Source organism: Portunus trituberculatus, chromosome 3 (genome assembly GCF_017591435.1).
Source record: "Portunus trituberculatus isolate SZX2019 chromosome 3, ASM1759143v1, whole genome shotgun sequence".
In the NCBI taxonomy this organism is placed as follows: domain Eukaryota; kingdom Metazoa; phylum Arthropoda; class Malacostraca; order Decapoda; family Portunidae; genus Portunus; species Portunus trituberculatus.
Genome location: NC_059257.1, coordinates 7285869 through 7307754, shown reverse-complemented (window position 1 = coordinate 7307754; position 21886 = coordinate 7285869). Strand labels below are relative to the sequence as shown.

Genomic DNA, 21886 nt, shown 5'->3' with positions numbered 1-21886 from the left:
TGAAGACAAAACAGATTAATTTCTTTCTACATCTAAAGACAAATAGATTCATTATTTTTATACTTAAAGACAAACAGACTCCTTACTGTCTGCATCTAAAGACAAAACAGCTTCATTATTTTTCTACATTTCAAGACAAACACATTGCTTATTTTCCACATCTAGAGACAAACAGCTTCATTATTTTTCTACATTTCAAGACAAACACATTGCTTATTTTCCACATCTAGAGACAAAACAGCTTCATTATTTTTCTACATTTCAAGACAAACACATTGCTTATTTTCCACATCTAGAGACAAACAGCTTCATTATTTTCTACATTTCAAGACAAACACATTGCTTATTTTCCACATCTAGAGACAAAACAGCTTCATTATTTTTCTACATTTCAAGACAAGGTTCGTTGCTTTCTGCATATAAAAACAAAAGACCCATTATATTATACACTTAAAGACAAAAACAGGGAACTTTCCTTAGATCACGAACACTGGTATTCTTAAAGAGAGAGAGAGAGAGAGAGAGAGAGAAATTCAACTAATCTTACCCTAACCAAACCTAACCTAAGATAGTTTGGCGATCATTCTGCCGTAACCTAACCTAACCTACCTTAAGATAGTGTAGTACTCTTTCTGCCTAAGTTAATCATTCAGGAGGCGATAGCGTATAACCTAACCTAACCTTTGATAGTGTATGACCTAACCTAACCTTAGTCTAGTGATCCTTCTGCCGTAAGCTATAATCGTTCAGAAGGCGATAGATTTCTCCCCCTCCCTGTGCTGTCCACCTAACCTCCCCAGACAAAATTAGAAATACAGTTGATGGATTTATTTTGATTATTTCCTACCTGTTCATGGCGGCCGTTGTACTGTGATTGGTTGCTAAATAGAGTGTTTATTTGTTTTTATTTATACCATGTGGGCTTTTCACGGGGATGGGCTAAAGGGAATACTTCTTGTGGTACCTCCTATCTCAAAAGCCACCCGCTAGGAAACCGTTGCCCCGAGTGAGGAAGCCCAACCTACACTCGGACCGTGGACAGGATTCGAACCCGTGCGCTTGGAGACCCCTCGGATCCCAAAGCATGTATGGTTCATTATTTTGAGCTTGTTCTTCTTTTCTTGTTATTGTTATTCTTTTTCTATTATCGCTGTTCTTCTTTTATTGTCATTTATTCCTATTCGTTCATCATATGTTGGTTATTTTTTGCTTTTCTCTTCTTTTAACTATTTTTTTATTTTTCTCCTTTTATCATCGTCTCTCCCATTCTCTTCCTTTTTATCATCACCTCATGTTGTTGTTTTTTTTTTTTCTTTTCTGTTCGTTTTACTATTTTTTTTTCTTGTTCTCTTTTTTTTATCATCGTTTCTCCCAATTCTCTTCCTTTTTTTATTATTATTACTTCATTTATTGGTTATTTTTGTTGTTCTCCTCTTCTTTTAATTAGTTTTTTTCTTATTCTCCTCTTTTTATTGTTGTTTCTTCCTATTCTCTTTCTTTTTCTTCATTATCACCTCATTTATTGGTTATTTTTGTTGTTCTTCTTTTTCATTACTATTATTTTTTATTATCCCTGTTCTCTTTTTTTATTATCGTTTCTTCTTATTCCCTTCTTTTTATTATTATTTTCTTTCTTTCTCTGTTCTCTCATTTTTGTTATTATTGTTTTCTTTTCCTGTTCTCCTCTTTTATCATTTTTCCTGTTCTCTTCCTCTTTATTATTGTTTTATTTTTCCCTGCTTTCTTCTTTTTTTATTATTGTTTTTCTTTCTATTCTCTTCTTTTTATTATTAACGTTTTTCTTACTGTTCTCCTTATTTTATTATTGTTTTTCTTTTTCTCCTCTTTTATCATCATCGTTACTTCTTGTTCTTTTCTTTTTTATTGTTCTTTTTCTGTTCTTTTCTTTTTGTTATTATCTTTCCGTCCTTGTTCTCTTCTCTTTATTGTTTTTTTTCTTGTTTTCCTCTTTTTTATCATCGTTATTTTTCTCTTCTCTTTGTTTTTATTTTTTAAGTCGTTTTTCTACTTTTTTGCGTGTGATTTATTTTCTTTTTTTGTTATTTGTTGAGTTTTTCTCTGTGTTTTGTTTGATTTTTATTTCTTTTCCTAAATTATTCTTTTTGACTCAATATTTCTCTTCCATTCCTTTATTTTCCTTTTTCTCATTTTTTTATATATTTTCTTTCTATTCTATTTTTATTTTAACTCTTATGTTATTTGTTCTTTAGATTGTTCCTCTATTTATCTTTTCATTATCAGTTATTTTTGTTTTTATCTTATTCTCCTTCGTCTACTTTCTATTTTTTTCATTTTTCTGTATTTTCTTGTTTTTTTCTATATTTTTCCATTTCCTATTTCTATTTTCTACTTCTCTATTATCTATTATCTCATTTATTCGTCTAGTTTCTTTCTATCTTCTTATTTCTTGTCTTCTCTTCTATTTTTTCTATATTTTTCTCCTTTTCCTATCTTTATTTTCTATTTTTCCTATCATTTTTATCTTCTTTCATCCATTTTCGCATTTACTCGTCTAATTCCTTTCTATTTTCTTAATTTTTGTCTTCTCTTCTATTTTTTCCATATTTTTCTCCTTTTCCTATCTTTATTTTCTATTTTTCCTATCATCCATTCTCTCACTTACTCTTTTATCAGCTATTGTTATCTCCCTTCATCATTTATACATTCATTCCCATCATCCAATTTCCATCTACATTATCACACTTCGTTATCTCTCCTCCTTAGTATTCCCTTATCTTGTTCCCTTGTCACCTTATCATCTAATATCAACACATTTATCCCTTTTCCTTTGGCTAACTCTCTCACCTGCACGGGAACTGGCATCTTAGTGGGCTTCTTTTTCTTCTCGTTTTCTATTGCCCTTGGCCAGCTTTCCTCTCTTACATTAATAAAACTTATATCTTGAAATTTTACTTAAATATCCTTAAGAAACACATAAGATAAGAATAACACACTCAATTCACGCTTTTTATCTATTTTACGTGTGTTTTGGACGGTTATTGTGTGTTCTGGGTGTGTTTTGCTGTGATTTGGTGTTTTTTGGTGTGTTTTGGGTGTGTTTTGGTGTGTTTTGAGTGTTTCAGGGTTGTTTTGGTGTGTTTTCATGTATTTCTTGGTGTTTTGGGTGTGTGTTTGGTGGTGTTTTGCTTTGATTAAGTGTATTTTGCTGTGTTTTGAGTGTTTGTGGTGTGTTTCGGTGTGTTTTGAGTGTTTCTGTTGTGTTTTAGGTGTTTCAGGTGTGTTTGGGTATATTTGGGGTCATATTTTTTATTTCTTGGTATTTTTTGGGTGTGTTTTGGTTGTGGTATAGTTTTTAGGTGTGTTTGTGTGTATTTTGAGTGTGTTTTAGTGAAATATCATGTGCAGAATCTTCACGAAACTAAAAGAACTACAGAAAATAAAAAAAAGAGAGAAGAAAGAGGTAAAGAAATAAAGAAATGAATGATAGAAAACAAGAAATAAAGAAATAAGACTTGGATAGAACACAAATTATCAAAAAAATCTCACTATTTATTCTTTTTTTTTCGTTTTTCATTTTTTTTTTCTTTTCGTTCTTCTTATTCCTCTTTCCATTTTCATATCTATAACATCCAGTATATATTTTTTTTTCCCTTCAATTTTCCAGTTTTTATTCCAGGAAAGCGGTCGAGAATTTCCAGGAATGCCGTTGCTAAGAATATTGTTTCTGTCTCACATTTTTTTTTTCTCTTTTTCTTTCATCTCTGTTTCAAAAAGTTATTCAAGATCGTTCCCATATTTTCATTTTGTTTCATTCGTTTGTGTTGTTGTTGTTGTTGTTGTTGTTTTTATTTAGTTAAGTATCTCTCTATTTATTCATCTCTCTGTCTAGCTTTCTATCTATCCATCTGTGTACCTGTTCGTCTATCTCTCTATCTATCTATCTTTCTATCTACCTTTTCATTTACCTAGTCATTATCTATCTATTTTATCTACCTATTTTTCTGTCTAGTTCTCTGTCTGTCTGTCTGTCTGTATCGATATTCATATTTTACTACCTATGAAAACAATTCCTAATCAATTCTTTTCATCATTTTCCCGATTCTTTTCTCGTGGACTTGCTTTTCACTCCTAATATTTTCATTTTTCCCTTCTTCTCATTCTTCTCTCTCTCTCTCTCTCTCTCTTTCTATTTTCTTCTCTATTTTGGTTTCATTTTCATCTCATTTTTTCATGTATTCTTTCTATCTATTTTTTCATCTTATCTATCTTAAACACTTATTGCTATCTTCCTTCTCTTTATTTACTTTTTTTTTATTCCTTCATTCGTCAAATTTTCTATCTTCTCTCTTCTCTCTTTTCCTTTTCTTTCTCACATTGATTTTTTTTCCATTTTTTTCTTCTCTTTATTTATAGTTATTCTCTTTTTTGTTCTTTTTTCGTTCGTTTTTCTCTATTTCTTTACTTTCATTTTCTCTCTTATTTATCTCTTTATCTCTCTTATTTATCTCCTTTTATTTTTCTTATGTATCTACTTTTTTTCTGTTTAATTCTCTCTCTCTCTCTCTCTCTCTCTCTCTCTCTCTCTCTCTCTCTCTCTCTCTCTCTCTCTCTCTCTCTCTCTCTCTCTCTCTCTCATCACCTTCCAATCAGTTATTCTAGTGCATCTTTACCTAATCACTCCAGGTGTGGCCAGGTAAACTCCTCGCACCCTTCGCCACACCTTGACACACGGCGGGCGACACACACACACACACACACACACACACACACACACACACACACACACACACACACACACACACACACACACACACACACACACACACACACACTCAGACTCACACACACACTCCCTGACACACTCAGACTAAAACACACACTCCCTGACACACACACACACACACACACACACACACACACACACACACACACACACACACCAGCCCTGGCCTGTGCACCTGTGGGCGTCCCCTTGGTGGTGGTGGTGGCGCCTGTGGTGCGGTGCGGTGCGGTGCGGTGCGGTGCTGGGTACTCACGTGGCCACGGTGAAGGCGTCAGCGGCGATCATAGCCGTGGTGGCGGGAGTGGAAGGCCGCGGCGCCACTCGAACACGCTGTCATAAAGGTCACGATCACCAAGCACTGGGCGTCACTGTGGCAGTGTGCGGTGCCGCCTGCTGCAGGGGCGCCTTGCCGCTGCCTGTGTCGCGACGGGAACGTGGACGCGTGCACAGCGTGTGAGTGTGACTGGCGGTGCGTGGCGCGACGTGTGGCGAGTGTGCTGGGGCGTGTCACTGCCCCGCGGCACCCCGCTGATGCCTCTGGCTGAGTGCCGCCGTCCAGGTGCCAAGGGGCGGCCCTGGGCGGCAGCGGATGGCAGCAGTGTCTGCAGCAGCAGCAGCAGGAGAGGAGGCCGCGGCCGCGGCTGCGGCTGCGATCCAGAGACGCGCCGCCGCTGGAGCACAGCACCCTGCCTCTTCGCGGATTGTTCACTATGGTAACTCGCTCCTGAGGGCGTGCTGCTCCGCGCCGCGCTCCTGACGTGGGCCTGGCACCGTGCCTGTGCCCGGTGCCACCATAGCAGCAGTGCCAGGCAGGCTGCGGGCCGCGCCAGCCTGGGCGGCCAGCGCCCGGGGTGCCCAAAGACCTTCTGCGGGAGGGCGGGGGCGTGGGCGGGTGGCGCGGGAGGCTTGGGTGGGAGGGATGGCGGGCCGCCCCTCACCTGGGCCGGGCGTCGCGGTGTGTGGGTGCGGGCGGCGCGGGCGGCGGGGGTGGCGCCTCCACCATAGTCACTCCTTCCTCATCATTCCTCTCCGATTCGTCTTTGGCGCCGCCAGGCCCGTGAGAGTTAGTGTCTTGCACGGACCCGCTGATGATGTCACGGTGTCCACAGGTCCTGGTGCAGCCCAGGCCGCCTCTGGCCACACTGTAGGCGGCCTTCCTCGGAGATGTCCCTATAGCCGCAGAGGCAGCGGCGGCAGCCCCAGGGCGCCTTACGGTGGCGGGAAGCGCGAGGTTCGTGAGAGTCAGAACTCAAGGATTCCAGAGGTCTCATCTTCGCCCCCAGGGAGGCGGCGGCGGCGGCGGCGGTGGTGGCGGCGGCCCCCAGGTGGCAGCAGGGGTCAGGAGGCACCGCGCACGTCCTGCCGACTTACCCTGCATACTAATTGACGCACAGTGTTGCCACGCCGCCCCACCCACGCCCTCACCACTGGCCCCCTGCGCACCCCGCCCCCCGCAGTCGCGTACCCAGCACAGGCCGCCGCCCGCCAGGCACGCTGGGGCCTGGGCGGGCTTGTGGGAGGGACGGGGGCGGGGCGGCGCTCCCCTGCTGGCACCATCTTGGCAACACTGACTGGGTTGGGCAGCGGGGGTGGGAGTGGCGGTGGCCGGACAAGGGGGGAGGGATGTGTGTGTGTGTGTGTGTGTGTGTGTGTGTGTGTGTGTGTGTGTCCGTGAGACTGTGTATGTATGAGCGTGTGTATTTGTGCAAGTGCCAACGTGTGTCTGTGTGCGTGTGTGTGTGTGTGTGTGTGTGTGTGTGTGTGTGTGTGTGTGTGTGTGTGTGTGTGTGTGTGTGTGTGTGTGTGTGTGAGGGACAATAAAGCAACACGGAGGCAAACACAACATTGCTCAACAAGAAGGAAAATTTCTGGACAGTTGAGAGAGTGAGAGATTTTAACCCAAGTAGTGATCTCTCTCTCTCTCTCTCTCTCTCTCTCTCTCTCTCTCTCTCTCTCTCTCTCTCTGCAACAGCAATGGAAATGACAAAAGTAGCAAAAAACAACTCATTATCATTATTATTATCATTATTATTATTATTATTATTATTATTATTATTATTATTATTATTATTATTATTATAGTATTATTATTATTATAGTAGTAGTAGTAGTAGTAGTAGTAGTAGTAGTAGTAGTAGTAGTAGTAGTAGTAGTAGTAGTAGTAGTAGTAGTAGTAGTAGTAGTAAGACAAAATTATTCATATTTGTAACGAGAATTTGAGTTTCGTAGATAGATAGACTGAAGAAAACAAGAAAGATAGACAGATAGATTGATAGATAAGATACACAGACAGATAGATAAATAGACATGACTGAATGAATAGATAGATACAGTCATCACCATCATCACCATCATCATCATCATCATCATCATCATCAAAGCAATAAGTCATGAGGTTACTGAGATGAGGAAGAGGAAGAGGTTATCGAGAAGGAGGAGGAGGAGGAGGAAGAAGAGGAGGAGGGAAGAAAAGGTATACCAAAACGGCTTTCACCACCCTCTTCTCCTCCTCCTCCTCCTCCTCCTCCTCCTCCTCCTCCTCCTCCTCCTCCTCCTCCTCCTCCTCCTCCTTTCTCCCCTCAGACATCTGTCACTACAATATCTTTCGTCTTCCCTATTGGTACATTAAACTGCTTGCGTCATTCTCGTTAACCAATCCCAGACAAGCATCGATACACCCCCGTCCCTTCCCCCCCTGACCTCTCTCTCTCTCTCTCTCTCTCTCTCTCTCTCTCTCTCTCTCTCTCTCTCTCTCTCTCTCTCTCTCTCTCTTGTTTCCCCATTTCATCTCGTCTTGTTTTTTTTGTTTTTTTTTTCTTTTTTTTTTCTTTCTTTTCTTTCTTCTTTCTTTCTTTCTATCTTTCTCTCTTTCTTTTCTTATTCTCTTCTTCTTCTTCCATCACTACTATCGCCACCTCCTCTTCCTCCTCCTTCCCCTCCTCCTCCTCCTCCTCCTCCTCCTTTTCCTTCACCTCTTCTTCTTCTTCTTCTTCTTCTTCTTCTTCTTCTTCTTCTTCTTCTTCTTCTTCTTCTTCTTCTTCTTCTTCCTTTTCATCCTGCTTATCCTCACTCGCAAAAGCTTTCTCTCTCTCTCTCTCTCTCTCTCTCTCTCTCTCTCTCTCTCTCTCTCTCTCTCTCTCTCTCTCTCTCTCTCTAACTATATTTTCCCCTAAAAAAAACATTTCTCTCACTTTTTTTTCTTCTCCCACGAAAAAAAAAAAAGAAAAAATAACTTAGAGCAGGAAAAAAAGTGAAAAATGCACGAAAGATTTAGGAAAAGGTGCCAATAATAATAAGGTACACGGGAGACGGGAGTTTCAGAAAAGATCGTTCGGTTTATCACAAAGTTTCGTGCGTGGGGTTGTAATAAGCAAGAACTCAAAGGATTTTACTCGTAGATTCGAATCCGGTTGTCTGGCAGGGAGTCTTGATCAACCCTGTGTCACCTCCTCCTCCTCCTCCTCCTCCTCCTCCTCCTCCTCCTCCTCCTCCTTTCCTGTTTACTCTTCTCTTCCCTTCACCAAACAGTCTAGAAAGGGCCAAAAGGTATGATGCTGTTTGTTTTTTCCTTTATATTTTCTTTATTTTCTTTTATTTCTTTATCATTTTCCTATTTTCTGGTTTTTTTCTTACTTTTTTTCTTGATTTTTTGTCTCTTTCGCATTTTTCAGTAAGGATGTAGAGAGAGAGAGAGAGAGAGAGAGAGAGAGAGAGAGCAGGTGTGTGAATGGAAGGTAATAATATGCTGTCGTGACGGTGAGAGAGAGAGAGAGAGAGAGAGAGAGAGAGAGAGAGAGAGAGAGAGAGAGAGAGAGAGAGAGAGAGAGAGATTTTAATTCGTATATCCGTTATTATCTTTTTCTCTTCTCTCATTCTTTTATTTGTCTGTCTGTTTATCTACTTGTTTATCAGTACATGTGCTTAATTATTACCTTGTTACTTTGTGTTGTTGTTGTTGTTGTTGTTGCTGTTGTTGTTGTTGTTGTTGTTGATGATGATGATGATGATGATGATGATGATGATGATGATGTTCTTCTTCTTCTTCTTCTTCTTCTTCTTCTTCTTCTCCTTTTCTTCTTCAATGTGTTCGTTATGTCCTTATTCTCATTTTGTTCATTATTATTATCATTAACCAAAGCACACTTAGCAAACAACTGACAGAGACAACACACGCGCAACACCCAAACCAAGAGAGCTGTTTTACCAAGAGACGAGACACAAAACAAGGAAAAAAAACAATGATAATAGATAAACAAAGCAAACGCGTAAGACGAAAGTGACAAAACCATTAGCAAAATCTTTAAAAACTCGCCAAACTCTGACGAAACACTCTTGAAAGTCCCGCTAATCATCTCTGTGGCCTTGGAAAACAGTCAAGATGAGAGAGACGAGCGAGTTTTAAGGTGTTTTTATGGTTCCAGAGGCAGAGTGACAAGATTTCTGCATTATTAACAGGAGAAACACTCTTGAAAACCCCGCTAATCATCTTTGAGGCCTAGGAAAACAGTCAAGATGAGAGAGACGAGCGAGTTTTAAGTTGTTTTTATGGTTCCAGAGGCAGAGTGACAAGATTTCTGCATTATTAACAGGAGAAACACTCTTGAAAACCCCGCTAATCATCTTTGAGGCCTAGGAAAACAGTCAAGATGAGAGAGACGAGCGAGTTTTAAGTTGTTTTATGGTTCCAGAGGCAGAGTGACAAGATTTCTGCATTATTAACAGGAGAAACACTCTTGAAAACCCCGCTAATCATCTTTGTGGCCTTGGAAAACAGTCAAGATGAGAGAGACGAGCGAGTTTTAAGTTGTTTTTATGGTTCCAGAGGCAGAGTGACAAGATTTCTGCATTATTAACAGGAGAAACACTCTTGAAAACCCCGCTAATCATCTTTGTGGCCTTGGAAAACAGTCAAGATGAGAGAGACGAGCGAGTTTTAAGGTGTTTTTATGGTTCCAGAGGCAGAGTGACAAGATTTCTGCATTATTAACAGGGGAAACACTCTTGAAAACCCCGCTAGTCATCTCTGTGGCCTCGGAAAGTACATTTGGTGAGAAAGCAAAGTGTTTCTGAGTGAGGACCGAAAGCTAGTCATACAAAGAGGGATTATAACAAGAGACAACTGAAAATGTTTGTTCTTTACTCACCTTCAGTGGTCTAAAATGAAACATGAAACAGATAGATACAGAACACACAAGTTGCAATAATGACTAAGGCTTGTGTTTAGAATCGCTTTTCTCTCACCACGATTATTTTCCAAGGCCACAGAGATGATAAACGAGGTTTTCAAGAGTGTTTCTCCAGTTAGTAATGAGGAAATCTTGTCACTGCCCCTAGAACCATAGAAACGTGCTTAAAAAAGAAAACAAAGAATTAGAAGATGAAGTAGAAACGCTCTTTTCTCTCACCATAGAGTTCGTAGATGAACAGTATAGTTGTAGCAGTGGTAGTGAGATGATAGACAAATAGTTATAGCGGTGATAATAGTGGTAGTAGTAGTAGCAGTGGTGGTAGTAGTAGTAGTAGTGATGGTAAATGATACACTCACCCTTCTCAAATATACTTTCACATATTTTCATTCACAGTCTCACCTGAACAGACATTATAAAGGTGAAAATTACGACAGGTGAAGGGAGAAAGGGGAGATAACATAGAGAAGGAGATACAGCCCATTCCTAAGTGATGGGGAGACAGTCAGAGAGCTATAGAGTAGAGATAGCCTGCTGGGGAGATGGGGAGAAGAGAAGTAGAGACAATTTGTGCTGATGGGGAGAGAAATGGGTAATGGGGAAAGGTAATTTGCTGGGGAGAAAAGAGAAATGGGAGATAAATTGCATTGGAGGAGAGAGAGAGAGAGGGGGGGAGATAAAAGAGAAGAGGAAAAGAGATAACAGTGAAGATATGAATAAAGAAGGACAGTGTGAAGAATAAGAAAGAGGAAAGAGAATAACTGAAACGGAGAGAAGAAGAGAGAATATGAAAATAACTGAGAAGGGAGAAGAAGAATGATGAAAGAAAACAAAGGAAGAAAAAAAGGGAAGAGAGAAGAATAGAGATAAACAAAAGAAAACAAAGAACTAGAAGATGAAATAGAAACGAAAATGAGATACTTGACTGAGAGAGAGAAATAGAAATAGTGAAGAAGAGAAGAGAGAGAGAGAGAGAGAGAGAGGAGGGGGTAGGGAGAATAGATGTTGGGAGAGGAGGGGGGGGGTTGGATGGGGAGATGGGGAGGAGGGAAGGATAAAGAAATGGCTGTTACTCTACCTAGTCTTGCTTGTGTCATAAATTGTGGGGTAAACCGTGTGTGTGTGTGTGTGTGTGTGTGTGTGTGTGTGTGTGTGTGTGTGTGTGTGTGTGTGTGTGTGTGTGTGTTTCCAGGAAAGGAAGAGTAAATAACAAAGTACAGGAAACCGGAAGGAAAGAAACAGCTAAACAAACACAAGAAGAGCCATAAATTGAACAAAAAAAAAATAAAAAGAAGAATTTAAATGTACATGAATGATGGAAGGCAATAAATGATAATAACAGGACAGATAAAGGTAATTAGATAAACAGAGGGAGGAAGAAGAAATATCAGATAACAGTGAGAGAATGAAGGAAGAGAGAAAATATAAAGAACATAAGTAACAGGGGGAGCAGATGATAAATAGAGAGAAAATAAAAGAAAGACGAGAAGAGTGACACTAAAGAAAAGAAAAGAAGAAAAAATTGTCACTCTCACTTAAGAATATGAAAGAAGGAATACAAAGAAAGAAAATTAGATAGAAAAAGTAGGAGAAAGAAAAGGAAAAGACTATTATGGCGTTGGAAAGGAAAATCGAATAGAAAATAGAATAAAAGAGGAAATAACAAGAACTACAACATTTTCTACGCCTTTCTTTGCCTTTGTTTTCTCTATTTTTGTCCTTTATTTACTTCTTACATCATTCCTTTTCTTCTGTCCCTCCTTTGTGATCGTTTTTAATGTTTTCCTCCTCTAGAAAATAAATAAACAAATAAACTAAAGAAAATAACAACATCCATCAAAAAACAAACTTTAAGTCATCAAAAGAATAATAATAACAACAAAAACAAACCAACAACAACAACAACATCATAAGAAAACAAAGAAATTACATCCAGGAAATTCTTTAAACCATCCCAAAATAAATAATAACAACAAAATTAACTAAAAACAATCGTAAATAGAAAACGAAGGCCAGAATGAAGACAAGAGTTAATGTGAGTGGTAGGTTCAAAGGTTCAGGCACTAATATGATACAGGAATGCCCAGGTTCATGTTTGCTGGCGCCCTCATTTGGGGTTCTCTTATGCGATGCGGGCCGAGCAGCTGTCAGGCATAATTTGTTCAATTTATCAACTCAGAAGCCACAAAATATGATGACGACTTTGTTCTGTGATAAACTTACCTATTCTGAAGGCAACAGGTATAATATTTGTCCTCGGCCTGTCTACCTGTCTCTCTGCCTGTCTTTCTGCCTGTCTGTTTGTGTCTCTGAGTGTGTGTTCGTGTGTGTGTGTGTGTGTGTGTGTGTGTGTGTGTGTGTGTGTTTATCTGTATTTACTCTTGTATGTGTGTTTACCTATGTGTGTGTTCAACTGTGTGTGTATTTCACCTTCGTTTACATGTGTGTGTGTGTGTGTGTGTGTGTGTGTGTGTGTGTGTGTGTGTGTGTGTGTGTGTGTGTGTGTGTGTGTGAATGTTTACCTGTGTTTACCTATATTTATGTTCACCTGTGCGTTTACTTGTATGTGTTTGAATGTTTACCTGTGTATTTGAATGTTTACCTGTGTGTTTACGTGTGTGTTTACCTGTGCAGGAGGCCCTAGGTAGCGTCAGGGGACCAATTAACCTGTGAGCTGCTTCGTTTAATAGCAAGCGAGACACACATACTATTATATCTTTACTGCCAGAGTCAACCAACCTGTCCACACACCACCACACACCACCCCACCCCAGACACCAACCCACCCACAAAAAAAAAAGGGTAAATAAAAGCAATGGAGAACAGGACCAAAGAACAAGACAATTTGATGAAAGTCTTCGTCTCTTAATGATTTCCAGCACATCTTAACGAGGCTCTGGACACATCAAGGACAACGAGGTGACGCGGGGAAGGAGAAGGGAGGGGAGGGGAGGTGAAGAGATGTGATAAAGTCTGGAATAAGGAGAAACTTGCAATAACTGAGATAAGATGGATTGAGGACTCTTTGAAAGGTGTAGAGTAGACGAAGGAGAGGTGAAGGAAAATTGTGATAAAGTTTAGAATAAGGAAAAATGTACGATAACTAAGATAACATGGATTGATGACTGTTTGAAGAGAAAAGTGTAGAGTAGATGAAGCAAGGAAGGTGCAGGAAAGATGTGATAAAGTTTGGAATAAGGAAAAACGATAACAGAGATAGTTTGATGACTGTTTGACGGATAAAGTAGATAACGCACGGGAGGGGAAGGAGAAATGTGATAAAATTTGGAATAAGGAGAAGCTTGCAATAACTGAGATGAAGAATGAGGGAAAGAAAATGTGGATAAACTTGAGAATAAGTGAAAATTTACGATAACGAAGTAGATAGGCTATGATGGATGATGCTAAGAAGAGAAAGATAGACAGATGTGGATAAATGAAGGGAATAAAGAAACTCGCGATAACAGAGAGAAAATTATAACGAAAAGAAAAGAAAAGGAGAATTTGAAAGAAAAAAAAGTGTTGTAGAAGATGCGTAGATGAATAAAGGGACGAAAAAAAATTATATTAAAACTTTGTGAATTGAGAAGTAAATATATTGAAGTGAATAATGAAGATAAAAGGTAATAATGATAGATAAGGCAGGATTATACAAACTAATACATATAATTGTAAATATATTCGTCACAGAACCAGTATTATATTATATGCTACATTAACCTTTTGGAAACCTGACCGAATAGATTGGAAATATTAGGTATAGTAGTAGTAGTAGTAGTAGTAGTAGTAGTAGTAGAAAAATAGTTAGTGATATTTTTGTTCTCTGTCTCAATATTCAAGACTTTTTTTTCCCCTTTTCTTGTGTTTTCTTCTCTCTCTTTCCCTTTTTCTTGTTTTCCCGGGTTTGAAGAAGACTGCGCAATGGCAAAAGAACAATAAGAAATAATAGAAAGGGAAAGAAAAGAGAGAAAGAGACAGCTCAACATAAATATCACTAACGAAAATATACAAAGAGAGAAAAATGATGATAACACCACCGCTAATAATAATAATAATAATAATAATAATAATAATAATAAGCTCGTTAGATTAATAACTTCTATTTGACAACTAACCTATTGTATTAAAAACCCAAAAAAGATAAACAACAACAACAACAACAACAACAACAACACGAATAATGATGATAAATTAAGCTCGTTTGGTAATCTCTATTTGACAACTAAAAATAATGAATAACAACTGAAAATGATAACAATAACAACACCACCACCACCACCACCAATAATAATAATAATAATAATAATAATAATAATAATAATAATAATAACAGTAATATTTTAGGCTCGTGTGACGATCTCTAATTTTAACAACTAAAATATTGTATTAAAAACCTCATTGCATTATTTATCTATTGCCATCCTTGAGTCGTTTGATCATCTCTATTTGACAACTAATCTATTCTATAAAAGACCCCCCCAAAAAAAAATATCCACTAATAATAATAATAACAATAATAGTAATAATGATGATAATAATAATGACAATAGTAGTAGTAATATATTAAGCTCATTTGACCATCTCTTATTTTGAGAAGTAACTTATTGCATTATTTATCTATTGTCACTAAATACCCCACTACATTATCTACTATCATCCTTGAGTGTCGGGGATTTCACAGGGCACGGTAACCTCATTTCATCACCTGTTGTCACTAAAAACCTCACTTTATTAATCTATTTTCACTACAAACCTCACTTTATTGATATCCTGTCACTACAAACCTCACTGCATTATTTATCTATTGTCAACCTTGAGTGTAGGGATTTCACAGGGCACGGTAACCATTTCCTCTCGTGTCACAGTTTTATTAGCCTGGGAACTCCTTGTAGTGACTTATTTTCCAGGAATTAATATTGAGGCATGGATGGGCTTGGTTCTTATTGTTTTTCTATCATTTATATATTTCTTTTGGTTATTTCCTCCTCTTTGCTTCCTTGTTGGTCGCCTTGCGTGGACAGGAAAGGGTGTGTCGCTTTGAAAGGATGGTAAATGTAGTTAGGTCATGACTGGATGTAAAACTATATGTGTTCAGGATGCCTTTGAAAATTGTAGGATCTTTGGGGTAGTTATAATAAATCTGTGGTATTTTAGTGTATGTTATAATTATTCTATCCATCTCTTATCCTTATCCATGCATTTGTTTGCTTTTAATGGCCTCGCTATTGACTCAACACAAACAGCCCGCAGGAATTTCACCCCTTCAGTACCATGACGCGTTTTTCATATTCATTCTGGTTACTATTTGGTGATTTTGTACAGCTTCAGAACCCATGTGGAGGATTAAAACAGTGAATACTTTAGCCATTAATCTTCTGACCCTTCCTAATGCAAATAAAATCGTCTAATCATACCCAGAAAATAAATAAATAAATAAAATATAAGTAAAAATGTGTCTCAGTATCTATTCCAGTTATTTGTCACAATTTCAGGGCTGTTTACTCCTATTTTCTCTGTATATCTAACTTTATCCAGCTGGAGCGCACTATTCCTTATTCCTGATCACTAAATATTGTCCAAATCATCTTTATTGATCGTGCTAAGAACCATTTTGTTGTTATTTTCTTTCTAAAGCTAGTATATTAAACTTCAAGCTAGTATTTCTCCCCTCGATACTGTTTTTTTGTCCAAATCGTCTTTATTTATCGTGCTAAGAACCATTTTGTTGTTATTTTCCTTATATTAAACTTCAACCTAGTATTTCTCACCCCATCCTGTTTACTAAGCCTACTCTTGTGCAAATCACCCTCGTTATAGATGCAGGTTAGGTACAAATTAACTTTTATGCCATGTATCGCTTGTTACTTTAGTCTCCCATTTAATCACGTTCGTTTTCTGTGTCTGTGATCCAACTAAGGGTAACTTTTCAATATTATCGTTTCAGTCATTTATTTAACCTCTTCAATACAGGGTACATTTTTGTTTTGAGTTTTGTTCGTGATTAGACCCTTTTATTGACATTAGAAAGGGTCTATGGAGGTCAGAAGGTTAATGGCCACAGTCTGCACTATTTTAATCTCTCACATGAGTTTCTGAGACTGTATGAAATGAATATAGAAACGTTTCGGTACTAAAGGGTATTAGTCTTTGTATTTTCATTATTTTGGCGTAATACGTGTTTCAAAATATTTGGATTAATTCTCTCATCTGTGTATTCATCTCAACCAGCTCTCAAAAACACTATTTCCTCACCACCTCAAACAGATTTTTTTTCTTAATTCAGGTGTTCCACATCGGGCAAACTTACAACATCACAGCTTCTTTCACTCAGATCATAGAGAGAGAGAGAGAGAGAGAGAGAGAGAGAGAGAGAGAGAGAGAGAGAGAGAGAGAGATTAAAAGTGAACAGAATTAATTAAATAAAAAGAATATATATAGATAAATAAGTAAGCAAATAAATAAAGACTGTTGTTATTGATATTGTTATATTTACTACTACTACTACTACTACTACTACTACTACTATTACAACAACAACAACAACTACTACTACTACTACTACTACTACTATGAATTATAATGTTATTTTGAGAGAGAGAGAGAGAGAGAGAGAGAGAGAGAGAGAGAGAGAGAGAGAGAGAGAGAGTGCTAATCTTTCACCTCTTATCCTCTCACCACCTACCCCTTCCTTTCCCCTTTTTCCTCCCCTCTCCTCCTCTCTTCCCCTATCTCCCTCTCCCCTCTCCTCTCTTCATTTTTATTTTGCTACCCATAAAATTATTGTGTTTTCTTTGTTGCTTCATCGTTTTCTAATTTTAAGGGTGATCTCTTTATAGTTGAAAAGTGAAGTTATTTTAGTTATAGTCTTCTTTTTGACATACATTTAACAGGTTTTGTAATGTTTATCGTCACTATTACTATCATTACTATCGTCACTATCATCTTTCTCTCATTGTTATCTATTCATTTCATTATATTTTCCATTTTTTTTATATATATCTTTAATTCTGTCTTCCTCTCCTTTTATTGTTTATTATATTATCTCTCATCTCTACTTTCGTCTTTTTCCTCATCATTATCTTTCAGTTGTCTCTATTTCACTATCATCTATTTATTTCATCAATCTTATTCATCTTTCTCTTATCAACACACCTTTTGTCTTCTTTCTTCTCCTTATCTCTCTCTCTCTCTCTCTCTCTCTCTCTCTCTCTCTCTCTCTCTCTCTCTCTCTCTCTCTCTCTCTCTCTCTCAGAAGGTAAACAGAAACAGTAAAGACCAAATTGTGTGTTTATTATATATGAGAATAATTCATTGTTGCAACTCACGATACTGAGAATTAAAAAGTGCATTATTATTATTATTATTATTATTATTATTATTATTATTATTATTTATAGTAGTAGTAGTAGTAGTAGTAGTAGTAGTAGTAGTAGTAGTGGTGGTGGTGGTGGTGGTGGTGATACTGGTGGTGGTGGTATAGTAGTAGTAGTAGTAGCAGCAGCAGTAGTAGTAGTAGTAGTAGTAGTAGTAGTAGTAGTGGTAGCAGCAGCAGTAGTAGTAGTAGTAGTAGTAGTAGTAGTAGTAGTAGTAGTAATGGTGGCATTAGTAGTAGCAACAGCAGCAGCAGTAGTAGTAGTAGTAGTAGTAGTAGTAGTAGTAGTAGTAGTAGTAGTAGTAGTAGGTGTAATGAATAAGATTTCAGTGTGTGTGTGTGTGTGTGTGTGTGTGTGTGTGTGTGTGTGTGTTGCCCTTTAAATATTTCAAGAGGGAAAGGTTTTGAAAATCTATCTGTGTTGATTTTCTCCCTCGTGAATGCAATTATTTACACACACACACACACACACAACAAAAAAAAATCCAATTAATAGTATCAACTTGCAGAACCAATTACGTGAGTGTGCGTGAATGTGCGTGAATGTGTGCGTGCGTGCGTGAGTGAATGCGTGTGTATGTACGGGTATAAAGACAAAACACCTAAGCAAACCACGCAATGAGAACCACAAACAACACAAACACAAACACAAACACACAAAACACGCCATATTAGAAAGTATTTGTGCTGAAGAGGGAGAAAATAAAGATAAGAATCCCAAAGAAGCAAAGAATCGCAACTTGACTTCCGATATTGAACTTCTTAGCCAGGACGACTTTCTTCATGAGACTGGAGTGGGACTTGACTCTCTGTACCCTTAGATAGTTGACAATGCCGTTAGCGATCACCACCGCGAAGCACAGCATGATGAGGGACACATACCACACGTCTATCAGCTTATAGTAAGGTGTTCTCACGTAGTTATTCGTCGCTTGGGAGAACAGAGCCACAAGAACGAGGAGGGACGTTAAAGAGACCATTATCCTTTCGTTGAACCCAGCAATAGGGAAGAAAAATGAGGAATAGCAGATGATGAACATGAGGGAGCTAGGGAGAAAGTTATTGGTCAAGTGGTAATCTGGCTGACCAATTAAGTGTAAGGTCAGAGTTATCATGTTACGGTGAATGTGTAGTGTTATCTTCTCCAGCCTGTAGTCAAGGAGGTCGTGGTCACCGAAGTATTGAATGAAGGACGAGTCTCCTTTCATCTGCCGGGGGTCGATCACCTGCCAGTCTACGTTCTCGTGGTCCCCAAACAGGCTGAAGGTGAGATTACACATGTACTTGCCGAAGGGATACCTTGACACTCGCAGCAGGCAAGGGTAGGCCGCCTCGAAGTTCATGTAGTAGGAGATGTTGGCCCGGGTCATGTACATCCCTGTGTGGGGGAGGCGAGAGGAGGGAGAGGAGCACAAAGGTACACAGGTAGAGAGGAGGGAAGTGTGTGGAAGGAAGAGTAAGGAGAACAAGAAGAAGATGAAGAGCATCATTAGTTCGTGATTCGCACCTATAGTGTGTGTTGTGTGAACGCACAGTACACACGTACGTACGCCACAACAACTGTTTCTTTGTTATGCCAAGGAAAACACTACCCCTGGCAACACTGCACAGTGCACACCACAAAACACAAACATTACCCCTTCATAAAGCCTCGCCCCGTCCCCCCCCCGCCCCGCCCCAGACTCACCCATGAGGGGGTCATCAAGCTGGTAGTCCTGGCGGGGCATCTCCTCCCAGTAGAGGTAGCAGAGGGTCCTGTTGGCGGCGGGGAGCACAGCGGGGCCGAAGTTGTACCCAGCGAACATGAGGAAGGCTGGCGTCCACACGTGGTGGCAGGGGAACGTGTTGCGGCCCATCTTGGTGTCCACGAACCTGAGTCTGTCGTCCTCCCAGCGCAGGTGCAAGTTGAGCTCCACTCTGGCCAGGCCCTCCTCAGTGTCCATCTTGTCCACCACCATCGCCTCAAACATGTAGTACAGGGTCAGCTTCTGGCCGGCGCGGGGCCGCACGTTGGGGTCGTAGTGCGCGTCCTTGCTGAGGAGACGCTGGCTGCCGCACTGCTCCTCGTCACTCAGGTCCGCGGCGTGGAGGCGCCCGTCACACCGTTCGCTGCGCAGCACACACACGCCGTCGTTGGAGGAAAACTGGATGGCGTTGCACACCGTGAAGGTGAGCGTGTCCGCGGCGTGGGCGTGACTAGGGGAGTGCCAGGCGTGGCGCCCCATCACGCCCACGCTGCCGTTGAGGTGCAGGAGGCGGCGGTGCAGCCTGGACTGCAGGGTCCAGCCAGCCACCCCGCGCGTAATGTTGCTGGTCTCGCCGTGGAAGAAGAAGGAGCCATCGTGCCGCGCGCTGAGGCGGTAGTGGCGGTCAAAGTCTGAGCGGGCGCCGAAGAGCGTGTAGCGCAGGCCGGCGGGCACCTGGCACAAGCTGCACTCCAGCTCGCTGAGGCAGGGGCGCCGCCCCACGCCGCCTCCCGCCAGCAGCACGGGGCAGGTGGCGGCGGGGCTATCCTCCCTCTCGCTGGCATCGCTGGTCCATGACAGGTGTTCCTCGGAGGTGCAGTTGAAGGTGACGAGGCCCGCGGCGGTCTCCTCCTCGGTGGGGAAGTGTCCGCCCAGGCTGCGGCACCAGCGCAGCGCCCTGTCGTGATCCCAGGCCTCGCGCACCACCAGCGTGAGCACGGCCGTGTCGCAAGGCTCCCGCAGGTCCTCCTCTAAGGCGAAGACAGGGCCGTAGGGCGCCCAGGACTCAGCGAGCGGCGCCGCCAACAGGTTTTCCTCCAGCAGGAGGGAGCAGTTGTCGGGAGTCAGCGCCCCCTCCCCGACCCGCAGCGTGACGCCTGTAACCAGCCCCGTGAAGGAGGCGTCCCGGTAGCGAGGGGCGCCCACGCACACCGTGACGTCCTCCTCCCATGCTGTGATGTTGACACTGAGGGGCGCGTCCAGAGGAGGCCCTGCAGGGACGTCCACACCTGCAGGAGAGACACACCTGCTGCAACAGCCGCACCTGCACGCACACACGCCACCCCCGCTGCGCCTCACCATGTACAGACACCACAGGCACGAGTAACTCTTTACCTGGTAGGCCTTTGGTGGTGGGTGCTCTTCCTCTGGTGTGGGCGTGGGTGTGGGCGTTTCCTGGGCGGCAGACAGGCCCACGCACACCATGTTCCACGCCTCGGCGGTGAGTGAGTGGTTGAGGTGGTGCGTCTCCTCGCCGACCGTCACCCAGAGAGCGAGGGAGGCGTTGATGCCTGCATGGGGACACAGTGAGGCATGGTGAGGGGAGGGACACCACCCCGGAGAGGGTGCCTGGGGAGGGGACGAGATCGAGGCGAGGGAAGGAGGGGAGAGTGGAGTGGAGGGAAGGCATTGCGTTACAGCTGCACAGGATAGGGGGTAGGGAGGCAGGGAGAGAGAGAGGGAGAGGCAAGGGACGGACACAGCTGGAGGAGACTTGCAAAACGCCAACCTCTCACTCTACACGCCGCAGAACGAGACCCAAGGCAACCCCAGCCACAGAGACAGACAGACAGACGAACAGACAGACAGATAGGCAGACAAACAGACAGATGGATAGACTGGCAAACAGACAGACAGATAAACAGACAGATAGATAGACAGACAAACAAACAGACAGATAGACAAACAAATAACTAGACTAATAACTCGATAGACAGACACACCAACACAGACAAGAAATAGACAGACAAACAACAGACTACCATCACCACCACCACCACCACCACAGCGCCTCACCAGCCACCACAGACGCGCCGCTGGACCTGAAGGAGAAGATGTCGCTGTGTGTGTGAGGCTGTGTCATTTCGGGCCGCGCCAGGACACACACACCCACGGAGGAGGCGCTCTCATTGGGGAAATCCTCTGGGAAGGTTTCATTTTGAGGGAAAGTCCTACATAGATGTCCTTTTGAAGTCTCCACGGCCGCCACTGTCGCGCCTTCGCCTGTAGGATGAAAAGGATGGAAGGATGAAAGGATGGAAGGATTTTATAGCAAGGGAGATGCTTTGGGGTTTAAATAGGAATAATCCTTAAATCCTTCAGTACTGGGACGCATTTTTTCCTTGAATTTTTGTGTACGATTAGACTATCGTATACGTACATCAGCAAGGGTTTATGGAGGTCAGAAGATTAATAGCCAGTCTTCACTATTCTAATCCTCCTTACTATTCTGATTTCATACAGCTTCAGAAACTTATATGAGGGATTAAAAATAGTGAAGACTGTGGTCATTAATCTTCTGACCTCCATGGACCCTTCCTAATGCAAATAAAACGGTTTAATCACACCCAAAAATCAAGGTAAAAATGCGCCCCAGTACTGAAAGAGACAAGGTTATAAAGTTGTGACTGTATAAACGAAACAAAAAATAAATGAATAAAAAATAAGAAAAAGAAGGATGAACTACACCTGACTTAACAAAACTCACCTGGAGAAGCGGCCATGACCACAACACAGGTGAGGACAAGGAGGACACGAGCAGATAAGTCAAGGCACCTCTCCATAGCTCTTACTGTCTCATACTAACTCTCGCGTCAGT

At 41.4% G+C, this 21886-nt stretch overlaps 2 protein-coding genes across 3 annotated transcripts in view; both read right to left on the bottom strand.

Annotated features, from left to right (window-relative positions):
- LOC123509607 (zygotic gap protein knirps-like) overlaps window positions 1-5667 on the bottom strand; it is a 19458-nt gene extending 13791 nt beyond the window's left edge. Inside the window, 1 exon segment of the mRNA XM_045264043.1 lies at window positions 5019-5667. Within this exon segment, the coding sequence (XP_045119978.1) occupies window positions 5019-5050 (32 nt within the window). The 5' untranslated portion in view covers window positions 5051-5667.
- LOC123509599 lies at window positions 4636-21886 on the bottom strand. 2 transcript variants are annotated; one of them, XR_006676230.1, is made up of 5 exons: window positions 21776-21886; window positions 21085-21291; window positions 19011-20579; window positions 17796-18701; window positions 4636-4813 (listed from the first exon to the last, which is right to left on the bottom strand). XR_006676230.1 is itself a non-coding variant. In XM_045264028.1 (4 exons), the coding sequence occupies exons 1-4, from the start codon at window positions 21849-21851 to the stop codon at window positions 17995-17997; spliced, it is 2559 nt and encodes an 852-aa protein (XP_045119963.1). In that variant the 5' UTR covers window positions 21852-21886; the 3' UTR covers window positions 17760-17994. The 2 variants fall into 2 exon arrangements, 1 of the variants encoding a protein (XP_045119963.1); XM_045264028.1 differs by lacking the exon at window positions 4636-4813 and having other exon boundaries at window positions 17760-18701.

What these genes read in the sequence shown, in the direction of transcription:
- LOC123509599 (XM_045264028.1), bottom strand. Translation starts at nt 21,851, where the DNA reads ATGGAGAGGTGCCTTGACTTATCTGCTCGTGTCCTCCTTGTCCTCACC. An exon ending in GGTCATGGCCGCTTCTCCAG is followed by an intron (nt 21,292 to 21,775) that starts GTGAGTTTTGTT and finishes TTCATCCTACAG; the next exon opens with GCGAAGGCGCGACAGTGGCG. An exon ending in GCTTGATGACCCCCTCATGG is followed by an intron (nt 18,702 to 19,010) that starts GTGAGTCTGGGG and finishes TCCCCCACACAG; the next exon opens with GGATGTACATGACCCGGGCC.